The 18,743-nt window shown below is 34.8% G+C and overlaps 1 protein-coding gene across 1 annotated transcript in view; it reads left to right on the top strand.

The window, feature by feature from the left end:
* The window catches only part of CSMD1 (CUB and Sushi multiple domains 1), a 994,655-nt gene that overhangs the window by 619,716 nt on the left and 356,196 nt on the right, over window positions 1–18,743 (top strand). The window contains exon 6 of the mRNA XM_088530602.1: window positions 15,613–15,725. Coding sequence (XP_088386728.1) covers window positions 15,613–15,725 — 113 coding nt within the window. The remainder of the gene's footprint in view (window positions 1–15,612; window positions 15,726–18,743) is intronic.

The raw sequence follows: 18,743 nt of genomic DNA, 5'->3' as shown, positions 1-18,743 counted from the left end.
GAGGTGTCTTCCATCTGAGTACTACATTTTTTTCAAATATACTTTTCCCCCTGAGCCATGTCGCTGATTTGTGAGTATGAAACATGGTTAAATAAACTGAAAAACCAATATGGACCCGGGTGGATGTATACAACAAGTAAAGTTGAGGGAAAGGATAGGAAAGGATCAATGCTGAGAAAGTGATTTTTTTTTTTTTTTTTAATTCTGTCCTGCTTTCGTCATCTTGGCATCTTCACTGAAAAAGCAGTTCATGATTCTATTTAAGCAATTGGTTTTGGCAAAGAGCTCTTAAACATATAATGAAATTAGTTATTTGACTTGCCATACAGAACATGTGACTATCTATGTTAGTCACATAGAAAGGAAATGTCCAAGTTTGCCAGATGCTAAACGTACATAATTTTCAAGTGATGTTTTCAATAATTGCTGGGGCATTTGCTGATGCTTATTACAAATTTTAATTTAATGAAACAAAGTTTCTTGTACAGCTAGAAAGATAATTATTTCCAGATCACTTTATATCACATTCTCGTGTCCATCTGTTTCACGATCTAAATTGTAATCTCACTTCACAACCTTGTATTATATCTCACTTTACAACCTTAAACTTCTTCAATCTCATTTCATCAATATTTATTTTTTATAGAATAAATAATCACCAGTTAAAAAAAAAATAACAAAATAAGCTTACAGTACAAGTTTTGCAGTCAGTTAGCCAGTAGATTTGCACAGACCATCTCTCTCTGACTGTACAGCAGGGTTTCTCACAAAAAAACACACTTTGCATTGCACTTTTTTTCCAAAAAGAGATACTTTTTTTTTTCCGGAGATGAGAGGCAGACTCCAAACAAGAGCCACAGGAGCAATCTGCTAAGTAGTGAGCCACTGAGAAGTGGGAAAGTTAAGTGGGAAAAGCTGTGGGAAGGGAAGCCTTCGAAACAGCCTCCGGCTGTGGCTTGACCCTACTCAGCTCAGCCTGGCCAAGCAGAGATTGTTTTCAATATCAGATCCCAACCAGGAGCTTTCTCCTGAACATTAACTGCTCAAGCCCTGTCTGTCTGCACCTCCCCTTTGCTTCTTTATCACCTCAGCTGGGGGAATCTTGTGAGTTCCAGGGTACTTCCTTATGTTTCTTTCCTGAGGGAATGGGAGTCAAAGCTCCCTCCTTTCTGCAGTGGAAATCAGACCGTGGACAACGAGGGTTATGTTCTCTTGGGAGGCTGTAGGCCATGCAGTGACAGGTTCGATGCTCATTGGTAGAGCAAGACCCAAATCATGAGTTTATTCTTAGAAAATATGTGAGCCAATTCTATTAATTTCTCCAGCAAACTTAGAGTGTATTAACTAGACCTTTTTTCATTGTTAAGATTACCTTTAGGCTTACATGTCGTCATTTCCTTTGAAAATCTCCATTTGTTTTATTTTCGTATTTCTGTTTTTCACGATTCTCTTTCCTTCTCTTTCAAATAGCAGTTAACTAACTGCATGAGAAAATTTTATCCAGATGTAAAGCCACCTATGATATATTTACAGCTTACACAGTTTTCAGAAACTGCTCACTCAAAATTTAGCGGTATTTTTCATTTCTCATTTTCTTCAGCCTTGCAGATGAGCTCAGTATCATCTATCTGCTTCTGTTTGACTTCTAGTAACAACATCATGATACTCTTTTTTCTTTTTTCTTTCTTTCCTCTCCATGTCTTTACTGGGTCAGCTTTTCCTTTCCTATTTCTTTCTTTATTGAATAATGTTTATTAGATTTTAATATTTGTTTTAGTATTAGGAAGATTGTTAATAATACGACAAAAATGCTAACTTTGTTTTTAAGTGTTTAGTAAAAAAATGGATTTACCTGATCACAGCAAAAGTGATCTCAAAAAATTATGCTATATTTGAATATATTAACCTGCATTCTCAGCATGAATCAATCAGGAAACATATATATTTTGTTGTTTTTTAGATATCATCACTAATAGGAAATGGATCCTCCATGTTACCCAAAATCTGAATTGCAACAAGAGCAAGAGTGTTTGTTTTCCTTCATTTTTTTTTTTTTTAAAAAGCTGGTGTGTGTTTCTTTCTAAAGATATTATCTTTCTATGAATGGAGCTATGCTCCAGCATTCATAATGTGTGGGTGACATGGTATTTCTCTGGGGTTAGATGTTTATAATACAAAGTAATACTAAAGGAAATATATTTGCAATGATAGTAAAATGCTTTACATGTAGTATAATTTCCAGGAGAAACATAGCATGTTGTGATGGTGCATTTTTAATACAAATGGAAGGAACAAATTCTGGACATAAATTCTATTACCATAATGATCTTGCCGTTTTCCTAACATATTGTAATTTCAGATTCCATAAATACAGTGTTGTACATCAAGTTTTATTCATGTATTCTCAGAAGAATTTGTATTGTAATTTGATAAAATAAATTACAATTGTGGCATCACTGTATTTCTTTCTGGAAAGGGCTGCATAGCTTTTATTGTAATAACCTAGTCATTTAATTAAATCATTTTGAAAGTGCCACTAAATTCCTGTGATTTTTGTGACATAGCGTGTGTATTATTTCTGATAAAGGAGGCTTCTATAGTTTACTTTTTCAGTTTATTCCTACTGTCAAAGAAAAGGACAGAAGAATGCTTGCATGAGAACATGCTGCTTCACTTTAAGATACAGACAAGGACAGGCGGGTTGTGTAATCATCGGTGCCAAGTGGGAGCTGCTGCAGGCTCCTTTCTTAAAATGAGTTGAGGTAAAGTTTGAGTTTACCTTGCAGGCAGGGAATATGTGCAGCACAGCCCAGGCCTTGTCAGGGTAACTGTTAGATGGTTTACAACTTTCTTGATGTTCAGCAATCTTCTGGTTAGTCCCCAGGTGGGCTCTGCAGTGATTCTAGGTGGTTAAGCTACCAGTATCACCACTGAAAACCTGGGACGAGATCCAGGTTCCCAGGCATCCGGTGCCATGCGAGATGACCTGGGCTATCCAACATTTTGAATGCAGGCAGAAATACAGCACAGGATCTGTGAGAGACCTGGATTATTCTGGAGTGGCAAAGAGAGGCCCAGCAGAGAAGGAAAAAAAAAAAAAGGTCCGAGTGCTCACGTTTAGGCATTTGCATCCCTGGCCTGAAGCAGTGCTGTCAAAAGCCGGGACAACTTTCAGCTGCTCAAATTTATATGCCTACGTGCAGGCCACGTAGCACTAGGGCACTAATTACTTCTTTCTTCTATTGATAATGGGCCATTGGGATCCTGGATCTCTTGTAGACAAGTGTCTTGATTTACAAACTGAATCCTACCTGTGACTGCTTCATAACTGATAATGATACTGTAATTCATACTGCTTTTCCTATTTCTGAAGGATAGCGTGTTGCGTATCTGCTGTTCCTTGATGCGAAGTGGTCTGTATTACCTGCTGAACAGGATCTCATGCTAAATAAATGCTGGTAAAATTGCAGAACTTTTCCATTAAAATAAGTGAAACTCTTTTCCTTTGGCAGATCAGCTATCCAGAACAGAAGGATAGAAGCAGTTGTGGGCTAGACTCTTACTTTAGCCTTTTGAATCACTGACTTTCTAACCGTGACAAAAATCTCATTCCACACGTCTTGCCTCTAAGTTTGTATTGTGTGGTTTTCAAGGAGTCAGTTGAGATGAATGTGTCATCAATCACTCTCATCCTGTCTAGTGCCCCAGCTCCATGTCTAAAACTTCTCATTGTACGTGGAAGAGTAATGAAGAACTTAGCTGATATGGTAATATGTAGAGTTTCTTATTAGCAAAGTGATAAAGCAATTGTTTTCTATAATGAAAGTCAAGTAATTATTCTTTTTTTTTTTTTTTTAATGGAAAGGTTACATGACACAGACCATTTTTAAAGACTAATGTGATAATAACCTTGATGTGATGAAATGCCAGTTAGATGACCAGTTTACCAATCATGTGATACTGCTGTGGAGTAAAAGTCAGCATGAGAATTATGAGAAAATCAGCATGAGAATTATGAGTCTCATCTCCATTGCCATTATCATTCCTTTTCTGTTCAGCTGGAAAACTGGAAGTGCGAATTAGGGAATCTTCTCTCTACCGTGTAAAAATAATTAGCTAGGATATTAAGATTCCTTATTGCTTAAGAGGAGTTTCTCTTTGCTTTCATTTAAACTATTTGAAAGAAAATATCTTTCTATCTCTAATATTCACATAATTCTTTTTCTGTAATTATTGTCTGTACAGTATTGGCTTGGCAGTTATCATTGCTATATGTGGGCCTGATGTGAAAAAAGTAATACAGGAGATTCATAGCACAGTATAAGGCCTGCAGCGAGGAACAGTAACTCAGTCCTTGAATGTGTTGGAAGAAATGCAGAAAACTTCATCATAGAGATCATTATTCATTAATCACATGTAATTATGTGGTTTGTACTCGTCATATACCATTATTTTATTGAAAATTTTTTAAAAAAGAAAATGAGATAGAAGTCTTTGTTTGTTTGTTTTCTTTATTTTTTGAGACCATACATTGAAGAACCGCTGTTATTTACTGTTCAGTGGTTCAGAACCACTCAAGTAAGCACTGTCCTTTAAAACTAATCATATACTTTTATAAAATCTCAAACCGCTTTTTGTTCAGGTATGGGAGCTGATCTTCCAGATTATTAAGAAGGCAAACATTTTTTAATCTTCTCTGAATTTTTAAGATTTACTAAATCTTAACTCCTGCAACATCTTGAAATATCTAGTACACACTCAGATTATTGAGGAATATTTTCTGTGGCAAATTACAAAGACTTATTGATTGAACTATTTTCTTTTAGATTGTTCTGTCCAACAAGGACATTACCAAAAAGAATTAAATCTACTTTATGTGGAAAGCATGTGCACATACATCACCATTCTGTATTCTTGGTCTTGTCATCTGAAATGGTTGGTTGGTAATGGCTAAGGTGCTTTATCATTATCCTTAGCACCTGGGAAATGATCCAGTATGAATTCAATCTTAGTGAATTATTAAAGGCACTTTAGGATTTGTGAACTTGATAATGGTATTTTGTGAGTGTTCATTACCACTGCAATTTAATATTACTACAGAAAGTGACTTAAGAGAATAGTAGCCTGATACCAGCTTCAGGATGTAATTTAGAATCATAGAAGATAATAAGTCCACACTCTACTGGTATCACCAGTGTTTATAAAAGGTACTTGCAGATAATAAAACATCAAAAGGTCTCTTGTAATAATGTAATGTTTCACAGGCTTTAATCTAATGAACCACTGAGGTTATATTCTACTGTAGGATAAAGTCTGAACTTCTTCATCAGACTTAATATTGAAATGTGTTTGTTTCAGGGAAGAAATATCTAAGATAAAGTAGCTTAATGCTAAGATATTTCAGTGAGTTATAGTGAATTTAGTGAGTAACATGCTAATCTGCAGTATTTTTTATTGACTCTTGATAACTTATCCAAAAAAGAACCAGTCAGAACAAAAGAAAAATAAAAATCAAATGCTCATGCAACACTGGGGAAGTACGTATTCACAGAGGTACAGGAGACAAGTTGTTTTAATGGTAGAACACACTGATACAGACTTTTACACTACAGTGTCAAGCCACTGGAGTTTAATTGGATTGCTATAGGATAATGTAATAATATCTTTGTTTAAGTTAAGAAACTATAATCACTTTTAGCAGAAACTTGAAATTTTACTATAAAGAGCCATGGAAAAATGAAATATATTGTAGAAAAACAGAATATAAACTTCAAGTGGTACCTCGGCTTTTCATTCTGGTGCTCTGAAAATTGCACTAAGGGGAAAAAATAAATTCATCCTTTACCCTTCTTTGTTCTGAATTCCTTTCGTGATTTTATATATATATATATATATATGTAAGATTTTCTGTTCATAGAAAATAGGTTTAATTTGTATCTGAGTATTCAGCAAAGACCTGCAATAATTTGGTCTTGTATTGCAGCTTTCTATATTTTTAGAATTGCTGTTTAATATCATTATCATAGTTGTCTGTTAACTGGGTCTCTGAAAAATAAATGTTCTGCTTTGGAAGTCATAGCAAATGCTACTGTTTCTGAGTGGTCATCAGGAGGTCTAAATGGTGGTTACCATTCCTAAATGCTTTAGGATTTCTTTTTTTTTTTTCTGTTTTTAAATTGCTTTTTGTCAGCTCCTGGCTATTAGTATTCATATACTCAAAGGATTATGAGTTCTTATTTGTTGCTTTCTTCCATTAATTCCGTAGCTTTTCTCATTGCATCTGCTGTTGTAGTGCCGTAGAAACCTATCTTTGTAGTTTGTTTTGCAAATTTAGTCTGTTCCCTACCCTCCAATTTATCCTCCCCACTTAATGTTAAAACTCCCCTGGCATAGCTCACAAAATCAATCAAAAAGACTAGTTATCTCCCCAGCCCCATCAACCTCACGCAAAGGAGAAAAAACTGCAAAGAATTACAAGAGGTTTTGTCTTACATCGTTTCATTTTATTTGCCCTTTTAGCTAATACTTCCAAGGATCTGGAACTCTCATTGCCATATTTTATTAATGTTAGCTTTCCATCTGTAATAGATACTATATAACACAAAATTAACCCACTTGGAATTTGATGGCAATTTCTGCTGCATTAGTAATGCCGTACTTACTCCACAGGAGGCAAAGAAGGCAAAAAGTAGCAGAGACTCTCCTAGCTCTCTTGCTCAAGTCTCTGATCAGAATCTTTCTAAGATACCATTCAAGACGTGATGTGAACAATACTTGCATTTTAAGATGAATTTCTGGGAAACAAAAAAACACATTACAAATATACTTTAACAAAACCCCATTTTATTCCATATCATATTGTCTGTACGAAAGTATGACTGGCATGGGTTATTCTCTTTTTAAACAATATAACCATATTATGTTTCCAAGATGAACCACAGCCCTAACATGCAGGATGGCGGCAGAATTTGTGAAAAGTGTCTTTAACCTTAAAAGAACCCCACATTTTTTTCTTTCATTAGGATTTTTTTTTCCTTCTCTCCGTGCTGCTGGGGGGTGGAGCTTTTCACGGGTCATATGTTGGACTGCTTTTATATCCCAGGGAAGGAATAAATGAAAAATAAACCAGAAAAGTTCAGGATAGTATTATGCCTAATATGTAAAGTAATTACGTTAACAAGCTAATTACCTTTAATGGATTGTCCCACTATTCCCCTGCCTCTTTTACTGACCTGTCTGTTGAAGCTTTCTGTAAACTTTCTGCTCTATTTGCATAGCTGCAAATAATTTGAGGATGCTATTGTTGGTTAATCTAGAATCTGCACCTGCTTTAATTGCTAGGAATTATAATGAAACGTTCGGAGTGCCAGGGAGCAAAGGAGGATACATAAATCATTCATTTTCCATGCTGTGAAGAAGTGAGGAAATATTTGAAAAGAAAGAAATGAAAATGAGAGGTACTCAGTAAGGTACAGGAAGAGCCAGTGCGGGGCAATGGAATATCTTGGTTACAGTTCCAGCAGTCATGAGGGAAACAATGGCAATCATATAATAGTGTTATCCTTTTACGCAGTGGGAGTTTTAAAAGAGTATCGTAGGTGTTACTTAATCAAGGTTTATTGAAATTTTGTAGGGATTAGGAACTTGATTGTTGAGGCCTTTGAAAAATTTGTCCTTTCTAAGAGACACATAATTTTATAGATTTAAACTGCAGAATCCAAGTCAATCAGTAAGAAGTAGACTTGCAGTTCTTGTGGACACTGCTTGTTTTACTCTACACAAAATAGCTTTTATATTTTGATTTTTCAAGAAATCACCTCGGATAAGTCAGTAAGTAATGGTTCTACTTCTCTGAGGCAGAGAAAGACAAAAAAAAAAAAAAAACCTTTGTTATACTACACTCAGTCTATGAAATCCTTTTTAAGAATGTCTTCCATACAATATAAATGTAATTTTTAGAATTCTGTCAATTACCTTAGAATTACATGTACTTGTGTTTGTTGTGTTTGGAAAGTAAGCTGGCTTAGTGTAGTATGCCTGATATGGGCAATACATTTCAAAAATAATGGGCTGCTCCAAAGAACATTTGATAGAACAGTAATTTAGTCATCATTTAAGAGTTTCTCATCTAGCTAAGCTATTTAGTGTGGTAGCTCCAAGTTTTGGCCCTATAGTCATGATAAAAAAAAAAAAAAAAAAAACACCCGTGTCACAGTGTTCATTGTTGCTACTAGTTTCTTGTCAATTGGAGGCTGGTTGTTATAAGAAGATAAGAAATGCACTTTGAATTTTTCTCTAGTTGGGCTAGCTTTCCTCAAAACCCTAAAATATCACCCACAAAGCTTGGGAACAGTCTGGATTCAGACAATATTGCTACCAAGACTGGTTGATAAAATATGAAAATATTCATTTACTACTGAAAAAAAAAAAAAAAAAAAAGAATACAGAGCACTATTTCTCTTGTGAATGGTGTTGCAAGTATAATGTCATTGAAGCAAGTATTAAGTATCTGGTTCTTGATACAGTTAGAATTAAGGAAACTGAGTAAATTCTGTGCTGAAATGTTGAAATAAATTGATCTGGCTTCTGGAATATGCATCACAATATCCAGCTATAACTCAGTTTCATTCCAGTGTCAGTTTTAGAGAAGACGACTTCTCTTTCCCCACTCAACTGCTCGCTTCAGAGAACCGTCATCAAGATAGATTAGCAGTGAATACCCTAATGAAGATCATGAGCACTGACATGATAATATATATACGGCTTCACATGAGACCACTCCCAATTAGCACAGCATTGCTCTCAGTCTAATTAATCCTGCTGGGAAGCAGTTTATCCAAGCTAATATAATGAATGTCACATAACTGTGCAGAATCCTCCCATAACTATCCCCCGTAGTTGCTCTCCTTTTAGTATGATGCAACATAGAATCATAGAATCATAGAATCATAGAATGCTTAAGGTTGGAAGGGACCTCTAGAGATCATGTAGTCCAACCCCCCTGCACACGCAGGGTCACCTAGAGCACGTGGCATCCAAGCGGGTTTTGAAGATCTCCAGAGAAGGAGACTCTACAACCTCTTTGGGCAGCCTGTTCCAGTGCTCTGTCACCCTCACTGTTAAAAAATTTTTCCTTAAGTTCCTGTGGAACTTTTGGTGCTTCAGTTTGTGGCCATTACCTCTAGTTCTGTCGGTGGCCACCACTGAAAAGAGACCAGCACCATCCTCTTCACTCCCTCTAGAGAATAGAGCTATTCACATGTCTATCGCTAAATGGACGATATAATTAAAAAAAAAAAAAGAAAAAAGTTTCATATATTGTTGAGTCATGTGATGACGTTCACTAGTGCTGTGCTGCAGACCTAGCTTTAGTGTGCAGTGATCCTAAGGAGCATGGTACAGCCATCAGATTCTTGCAGCCTGGCTAGTCATCCGTTGTGTTTTGGGGAGAGGTACAAAATCGTTTTTACTTACAATACATCGGTCTTTCATATACAAAAGTAGATGTGCGTGGATGTGTGTGTAGCAGAAACCTGACAGACCTGATCTAGGCTGGAGGTGTAGCTGGACCACTGAACACAGTTGGGGTTTTATGGCTTTATAATTTCTGTTAGCATTAGGCAAGCTGTTGCCTGCTTTTATAATGGAAGAATTTCTTCCCCTGCTGCCAAAATGAATAGAATTGAATATATATATATATGTATATATGTATATATATATTTAATCTTCCTTAATATAGGTCAAGGACTATGTTATTTAGGAAACTATTCTAGACTGATGTTCTCATAGTTCTATAGATGATAGGTGCCAAGTACCAATACCTGGTTTATATGAAGCACACATACCTAACAGCGGCTGTATCCAAAAGGATAAGAATTAAGAGCCTGAGGCATTTTCCTTGTTACAGTGAGAGTTAACAACTAGCCACCCCTTAGATATTATGGCATTATGATTCTATGGGAGAATCACTGTGTCTAAGAAATTAGCATACAGCTGTCTGGAAAAGGGGATTTTATGACAGTGACCCTCAAAAAACTTTACTGCAACCATCTCCATTTTCTTATACATATAACAACTCTCTGCAAAGTGCACTGCACTCTGGATGGCTAACGGCTCCTCAACGCTTCTTTCTACTGACACAAGTAGGTAAAAAAGACCTTGAAAGCTGGATTCAGGTGACTTTATTCAGCTTTGTAAGTTAGCTGCATGAAGTGAAATGCTGAAATCTACCATATGTCTAATTCTCAGAAGACATCTCTGAGTAAAGCTTTTCAGGTTCAAGGAGAACCAAAGTTAGATGGACTCCTATGCATTGGGCTATCTTTGGCTGTCTAACATGTCAGAGTTTTTGTTATTATTTTTTAACAAACTGTTTTCATTTTTTTAAAAAACTCTTAATAATCTGTCTTAAAGTTATTTAATTTTTAGATCCGTCATGCATTAGCTCCAGTAAATGTAAACATATTTATGGAAAAAATGCTTTGTTTTGAAAAGAAGCATAATAGTTCCTTGACAGACAAAAGCCATGCCGACTGTATGCTGCACGGTACTGCAGGATGTAATTTTGCACTGATTAATTAATCTACTTATTATATACATAAGGTCTGAAGAGTAGGAAACTTTCTGATCCTGTCGAAGATTATAATTTCCATAAATCTAATACAGGTGTTTAAAAACTTTGTGTGATAGTATTTTGAAACAAAAATGCAGTCTCAAAGTTTGTAGGAAGACAGTGAATGTTTTTCAGAAAATTACATTAAAATATTATTCCCAAAGAATCTAAACATTGGAATCATTTTTTTCTGATTTTTGTTTTTCACTCGCTCTTTTATCATAAAACCAAATTGTACACCTAAAGCCTTTTAATTCAAGAAAAGCAAATAATTCATCTGGCATGAAGTAAAATAAACAAAATAATTAAAGTCATATAAATCAAATTAGGTTCACTGAACTCAAAAATATCTTGAAATTCATGTTAGCTTGTTTTTAAAAAAAGCTCGTAGTATTAGCTACAAATGGAAATACAAAATATCCCTTCTGATACATTATCACTACAATTACTTGCACAATGTATCTTATTTGTCATAAGAGTATATTTTTCAGAGTATTACAGCTTATATGTTTTTTTTGGCAGAGAGTTATAATAATAGGCATAATAGGTACCTAATGTACTGGTACCTAATATATTTTAAAATTACGGTACTATCTGTACAATATATTATTTCAATATAATTTGGATAAAAGAAGGTTTTCATAATGCTTCCACCTCTTTAAAAATACAAAAAAGAGTGTCTCTAAGTTGTATTTTCCTTACTTACTGTAACTAAAATTAAACAGCTCTGAGAGATCAGCATCTGCATGAGAAATAACAGTGACATTGGCAGATATTTCCAGTTAAAATCGGTTGGTGTAGAATGTTTTGCACATCTGCTTTTTGGGACATATCTGGTGAGATAGTAATTATACTAAATAGAACTGTAAATAAATAATAAAAACAGCTTTACAATTTTGGTTATGTAAGTGATTTCTAAATTTTAATAAATAAATTCACACTTACCCTATTTGGATCAGAAGAGAATTCATTAAGGGATTAATTTAAATCGAGGAAAAAAAATACTTTTTTTTTTTTTTTCTTTAAGGCCCATCTGGGCAGTAGAAACACTGTAATTGCCAAGCTCTTACATAGAAAAGTGCCTGTGCTATAAAATCTATATTTTGTCATTGCAGCTGTTAATAATTGCATTCAACTTCAGAACAATTTTTTAAGAATTATTTTATATTCAAAATGCTCAATTATTGTATGCAAGTAGTGGAATAAAGCACACAATTTACCCTTGTCTTTAATCAGTTGTGAGCTTGTTTTAGCTTTCCATTCCCCTTCATGATAACTGTCATATTAACTCCAAAACCCTCCACATATCTTCCCTGCATTGGGCCATAAGAATTCTTTGCAATGCTGTGGATGAGCAACTTACAGCACTTTGGGGCTTGGGCTGAATATCACTGTGCTGAACAATATAATCAAATTGATTGCTGTGTCCGAGAGCTTAATGTTCCACTTCCATTGGACTATGAAAGCCATATATCAGCAAAACCCTAACATATATGGAATTACTGTTCTTTCATTCGTCAGCACAAGAGCAGTAATGATCTTCCAGAGAAAGCATCTATCCAGAGTGCCATGGAAAATTGTCGCTATTTTATTTGTCAAATATCAGAGCAATAATCAAGAAAAATATTTGCTAACATTGTTAAATCAATAAACCAGGGTATAACAAAGCTCTTTTTCAAACACCAGTTAAAAAAAAAAAAAAATCTTGCCTTGGATTTTAATCTCCAGGCAAATATCAAGTATGTGCAAGGAAAACACCCAGTGATACACACTGGATGCACAAAAGAAGCTGGGGACAAAACAAGAAGAAGCAAGAGAGGAACCGAGGAGGAATTTGTCTTGGGAGTAAAAAACAAAGTTCTAAATTCTGGCATATCACATAAACTGATTTATAACAGCATTTATATACCTTTGTTGAAGTGCAAATTTAGATATTTACCCATCTAGTCACCCTTACTCTTTTAAAAAGCAGTGAAGGAAATGGTCATTTCTCGTGTGAGATTCATCTGGAAGTTTGAAATGCTTCAGACAACACACGCTCCCCAAATACTTGCTTGCATTGACTATAAAGGGAGCTTAACTGATATTACTGACAACTGTGGTCGGATAAAATGAATCCCATCTTTCCCTCCTGCCTTCACCAGGTCACAGGTCTTCTGAGCATGTGTGTAAAATTCTATGCAGACAATTAGAGAAACTTCTGGTGTTAGTTCAACTGCTTAAATTCTGATTTAAGGGGACTGAGTACACTTTTATTTGTTTAATGGAGCAAATATAATGAGAAATAATTTTATTTTAAATTACAGTGATTTAGTTTTAAATAGTTTGGTTGTCAGCTAGGTTCAGTGTAAAGTCAATAAATACCACAAGAAGGAAATAGCACAGATAGATAAACTTTTACCATACTGTGAAAAGGTTCTATAATGATACATCTTGAAAACTAATTAAGTCAATCATATCAATTTAGTAAGGGATTTTGAAAGTTGATGCAAGTGAGTAGGAGCAATATAGGAAGAAAGGATTGTGGAGGGGTAGGAAAAGCAGGCAGAGGAGATGCATGAGAGACTGTTTACTGTTTATATCTCGGCAGCACCAGGTGGTCTCATCTGTGCGACACTGCAGCCTGAGCTTGACTGTTTCAGCATCACATGTCCTCTTATTACATGTGAGTGCAGATGAACAGATTTACGTCTCTAGAGATATAAATCACGTACCGATACAAATCTGTACAACTACAGACATCTAAATGAGGCAAAAGCAGCCAATTATTTACTCTTGGTATCACATATAGTATTGCCTTTATCGAGGATACAAATTTGAAGAAACTGACTTAAACATCATTTTTCTAGGGACACCTAGATGTTTTTGTGTGTGTATATATATCCAAAAGAGACATATTGTCTTCAGATATTTGCTGCAGTCATCCCAATTTGTCCTTCCATAAACCACTTCCAATTATTTTGTCTATTAATAAGGGACCATTCTTGAAAGTTCTCATTTTGACATGTCTCTGGGGATGCTCTTAAAAGTATTTTAGCTGAAAGGATTTTAGTATTGAAATTAGTTCCAAACTGAAAATTATGGTCCTGTGTTTTCCTCCTAATGCAGAGACATGTTATGGAAGCTTGATAAATGTTTGTACAGTATTTTCAAAAGAAGAAAATTCATTAAAAATATGAATACATCTGTAGTTAGATGAATACAGAAATAGCATAAGTATTCAAAAAGGGAAAATTAAATTTGGACAGAAAGCTCGTGAGCAGTTGTTTAATCTTAACTAGTTCTCCTAGTGTTTTATTTTTCTCATTTTTTTTGTTTACATTTCATTTTATTTTTTTTATTTTATTATCTTCTCGAACAAATAACATCAAGGTTAATCCAAGCATATATTTCTGTTTGACTGATCACAAAATTAGTAAAATAGCTAAAATAAACAGAAGAATAAAGGGAAATGAATTGGCTAGATAGATAGATAGGCAGGCAGACAGACAGACAGACAAACTCCCCAAAGAACAGAGTTCATTTACTTTAATTCTTTCCTGCGTTTTCATTTTCAGGAGAATAAGGTAACAGTAGACTTCTACGATAAAAACAGATCATGTTTTGTTTATAGTCAGCAGCCCCATAAAGGAAAAAAATATAATTTAATTGTTCACATAAATATATTAATTACTTTTCTTTTCATCAAATCCATAATCAAAACAAGATATTTCCCTGTAGATACTTCTCCTAATTAAGTGTAAAGCTATGTTGTAGTTCAAGTTAATTAATATACACTAACTTCTAGAAAATTTGGCGGGACATAAATATTTGAGGCAAACTTGTTATCAACCATTTTAATAATACTTACTGGGGGCTTGGACTAGAGGTCCCTTCCAACCTTAACCACTCTGTGATTCTGTGATCACGGTCCCTTGAGAGGGCAGTGGAGACTTCAAAGGATGTTGTGTCTAATATATGACACAAGTTAGGTAAGGTGTGCATCAGTCCTTCATGAGTCTATGAAAACTGAATGTTTTATTATTTTTATACACAGTAGGTTAGTGTATATACACTGAGCATCAGTGTGAAGACATTTTGGAATACAAGGCAAAAAAAAATAATAAAACAAGAAAGAGGTTATTTACTCTTCACAACAGTGAGCAATAAGAGGGCCTCCCCTGCTAGCTGTGGTTCTGCTGCAGCCACATTATCTTCACACCTAGAAGAAACGTAGCTGGAACAGTGCTATTCTAGTTATTTCTTGCAGGTTTATCAGCAGAGGTGTTGTATCATACTAACACAGCTATACAGCTTTGAGTGTATGCATTATTATACAATTTTATTTGAAAAATGATGTTTCTTTCCCCATGGGACTGGTCTTTAACAGGGCACTAGATGACTGATAATGAATGAATGTTTTAAGTTTCTTTTAATCTTCTTCATTCAGTTCATGGACTCGAATACTGTTTATCATGTTACATTCAAATCTGTCACTTGCAAAGTGAAAACCATTTTTAATTCCTGATCTTAGAGGCTAAGGACTGAGATAACATCAGTAGTAGAGACTCAATACTTCTGCAAATGAGATCAAATGTCTCCAGCAAAAGGCCAAATGACGCAGAATATGTGCTTATGAAAAATCTGATCAATACAATTTACATTAGAAACAATATTTTGTCATATTTTCATTTGCTTTTTTTTTCTAATTGATTTGTCCCACATATATGTACACACAAACACACACATACATGTGCATATACAAAGAAAAATGTTTTTCTACCTTGCAAAAAAGTCATTTGTAAAGTTTGGCAACAAAATGGCTAGATGCAATGGAAAAAAAAACTCACAATATAATAGTTACTAAACCAATAATAAATTGAGACTACATTCCAGTAAACTGCTGTTATTAAATACATTGTAAACTATGCAACATGTTTTGGTTTTGTCTTTTTTTTTCCTTTTAAAGTAGTCTAAACATGATTTTTTGCATGATTTATAATAGATCTGTTTTCTTCCAGGTTGACTGGTATGAATCTACCTTCTCCTGTTATCAGCAGTAAGAACTGGTTACGACTCCATTTCACATCTGACAGTAATCATCGACGGAAGGGATTTAATGCTCAGTTCCAAGGTAAGAAATATATAAGTGCTTTGTAAAAGGCTTTTTCTTTTAAGCACAGCTGGAAGTGGTGGTGGTAGAAATTTGTGTTTAAATGCCTGGGACATGTTGCAAAGAACCAGCAGTTGTACTTCTGCTCTTACATTGAGTAGGTGTTACCAGTGTGTGATCAGGAATCTTTAGAGATTTACCTTTGACAAAAGTATCTGTGCTTCCCACAGCAGTTACTCAAAGTATATGCTTGCTTGCTGGCTTTTTCTGTAATAAATTGTTTTCCATTCAGTCATGTCTTTTCTTTAAAAAAATAAAAAAATGCCTGGAATTCAACTCACACATATAGGCACTCCCCTATCAAAATGTTTTCTTCCTTCATTATTCTTAATCAAGCTCTTATCTTGAAGCTACATTCAGCACTAGGAAATTTAAGTCCTCCATAGCACAGTGTAAGCTAAATATCAGGCTCGTACATAGATTTGCATATACAAGTTTAAAGGAAGACAAGAGGATGTCAATGCTGCTGTCACTTGCTGCTTACGTTTACTTAGAAATTTATTAAAATCCAGGGTTTTTAAATGGAATTGTTATTGATTTTTGTTGTTCATAAATCATCGTTCAGCATCAAAGACATTGTAGTTATTATGTTGAACACAGAAGAGCTCTGTAACTCAAAAAGGCACTCAGCTTCTTATTGCATTTGTGCTTTTAAATTCTGTACTTAGATCAGCTGTTTCAAGTTTTACCGCACATACCAAAAGCTCATTCAGCTTCTGACTGTGACTAAGTCATTCCATTTTTCCCATACACTTCCTGGCTTGTATCATCTTAGAAATTGCAAAATACACTGCAACAACCATATGTTTCTGATGACTGGCATATGCAAAAGAATAGGTACAGAAACATTTAAACATACATAGTCCTTTTTTCTTTAAAAAGATGTTGATGATGATATTTAAAATAAGTATCTATGCAATTCCACATTATTTTGGCAATTCAAGTTGGGTATGTATTTTATGATCTCTTGCATTTATAGCTTATTTGTACAAAGTTTACTGAGGATAAATAGTACCACTGTTGACAACTATGATTTTAAATGTGTTGTTTTATGTCAGCTCTGTGTTTTAGACCCATGACTAGAGGTAACAAAAACAATGATGTGGCTTATCCTGCTGATACACCAGAAAATTAAGAACTCATAGAATAACAGAGGAAAGTTTGGGACATGGTAAAGAACACAATAAACTACTTTTCTGTTTTTTTTTTTTTTTTTTTTTTTTTTTTTTTTTTTTTTCCCTTTTCAGTATGTCTTATCTCCAGCAAAATGCTCACCATGGAATTAAATCTTTAAGGAAATGTATGTGGAGATCATTAGTTCAGGCATGTGTCTGTTGCTCTACATAGTACATCAGACATTCCACTTGGGTGTTAGCAATTTATTATGCAGCAGTTTATTAAAGCTAAGAATCAACAGCTTTCACTGTTGTTTCCATTTTACATGCTTTTCTCAAGTAAAATGCATTTTTTGAGCCTATCAGGACAAACAGGCACGAATCCTGTGAAATATGTGACTTACTTTCACAGCAGAAGATCCTGACTATGATAGGATACCTCTAAGATCAGACTGTATCCAGGCACAATTTTAAATTCTGCCCTACTGGCAGGTCCTGTAGTATATACAATATGACCCTGAAATTTCCAGAGGAATTATTTCCTTATGCTAAGCTAATAGTTTGCCTAATAGTTTGAGCCTAATAGTTTGAGCACATTATTGCAGAATTCACCCCCTAGCTGGGGCTAGGAGAAGAGGAAATGGCCTCAAATTGTGCCAGGGGAGGTTCAGGTTAGACATTAGGAAAAATTTCTGCACAGAAAGCGTAGTCAAGAATTGGAACAGGCTGCCTAAAGGAGCGGTGGAGGCTCCATCACCGTCAGTGTTCAAGAAATGTCTAGATGAGGCACTTAGGGGCATAGTTTAACAGGCATGGTGCTGAGGGGCTTACGGTTGGACTTGATGATTTTGAAGGCTTTTTTTCCAACCATAATGATTCTGTAAATTATAATTGAACTCTGTGAGTGAAGGGGGAAGATTTTATGAAGTAACCACTAAACTATAAACGCTCACTTCACACACAGAAGAGTATCAGTTACCAGTCTGCCCCGAAGCCAAGGATCTTTGATTCTTCTATTTTCCCAGAGTTTCTAGACATTAAGCCCATTACATTTTTCTAGGTGAGTTATTACGTACTAGGATACTGGTAGCAAGAAATATTTTTAATTGATATCAAGTATAAGTGTTATTTGCAGAATAAAACCACAAAATTATACTTAGTATATAAGTATACAAAGAGACACATACCAGTCTCTTTGTTTGGATCTTCCATTTCCATTGTGTTTTCACTGTGAATTTGAATGAGAAGGTCTAGAACTCCCCAGTCCTGGAAGGCATTACAGGTAATGATCCCTCACCTAGGCACATCATAAAGAATTATTAATCCTGTCTTTTCACATTCAGATGGAAGCTGCTTCTGGCCCTAGTCAGTCTGCATCATTTAGGCAAATACAAAAGAATGCCTATTTTAGATATGTCACTGAAATGGTATTTCATTAGTTTGAAAGCTTCTTTGGAAATGTTTGAAAAAATGTATTTGTAGTACTAAATTTAATCACTTCTGTGAAAGAACAAGCATATAATAACAAATTATAAACTTAATGGATTTAAGTGACAGACTAATAAAACTCAGAATTATTCAGGTTTAACTTAGTTTTATATAACTGAAGACAGACTGAAGATTAAAGGACCCTTTTTTTTTTGCTATACTATTTTGGGCTGCTTTTAGAAATAAGAGATTTAATCTTGAGACTTAAGTCTTGTTTCCAAAAAGCAGTAATCCTCAAATAATGGAAAATAAAATAGTACCTATTTTTGCTTAATCTTTTGAGACTCTAAGTTGAGCTGAGTTGAGTTTAGAATTGACCACTCCTGCAGAGCTGAAATTGTGACATTTGTTGGAGCTCATCAGATTTACCACAAGA

Source organism: Tinamus guttatus, unplaced genomic scaffold, assembly GCF_059628265.1.
Source record: "Tinamus guttatus ecotype Peru unplaced genomic scaffold, ASM5962826v1 Tinamus_guttatus_pri_ptg000383l, whole genome shotgun sequence".
NCBI classification, from domain to species: Eukaryota; Metazoa; Chordata; class Aves; order Tinamiformes; family Tinamidae; genus Tinamus; species Tinamus guttatus.
The sequence above is the reverse complement of the archived record's forward strand: the minus strand, read 5'-3'. Positions and strand labels throughout refer to the sequence as shown.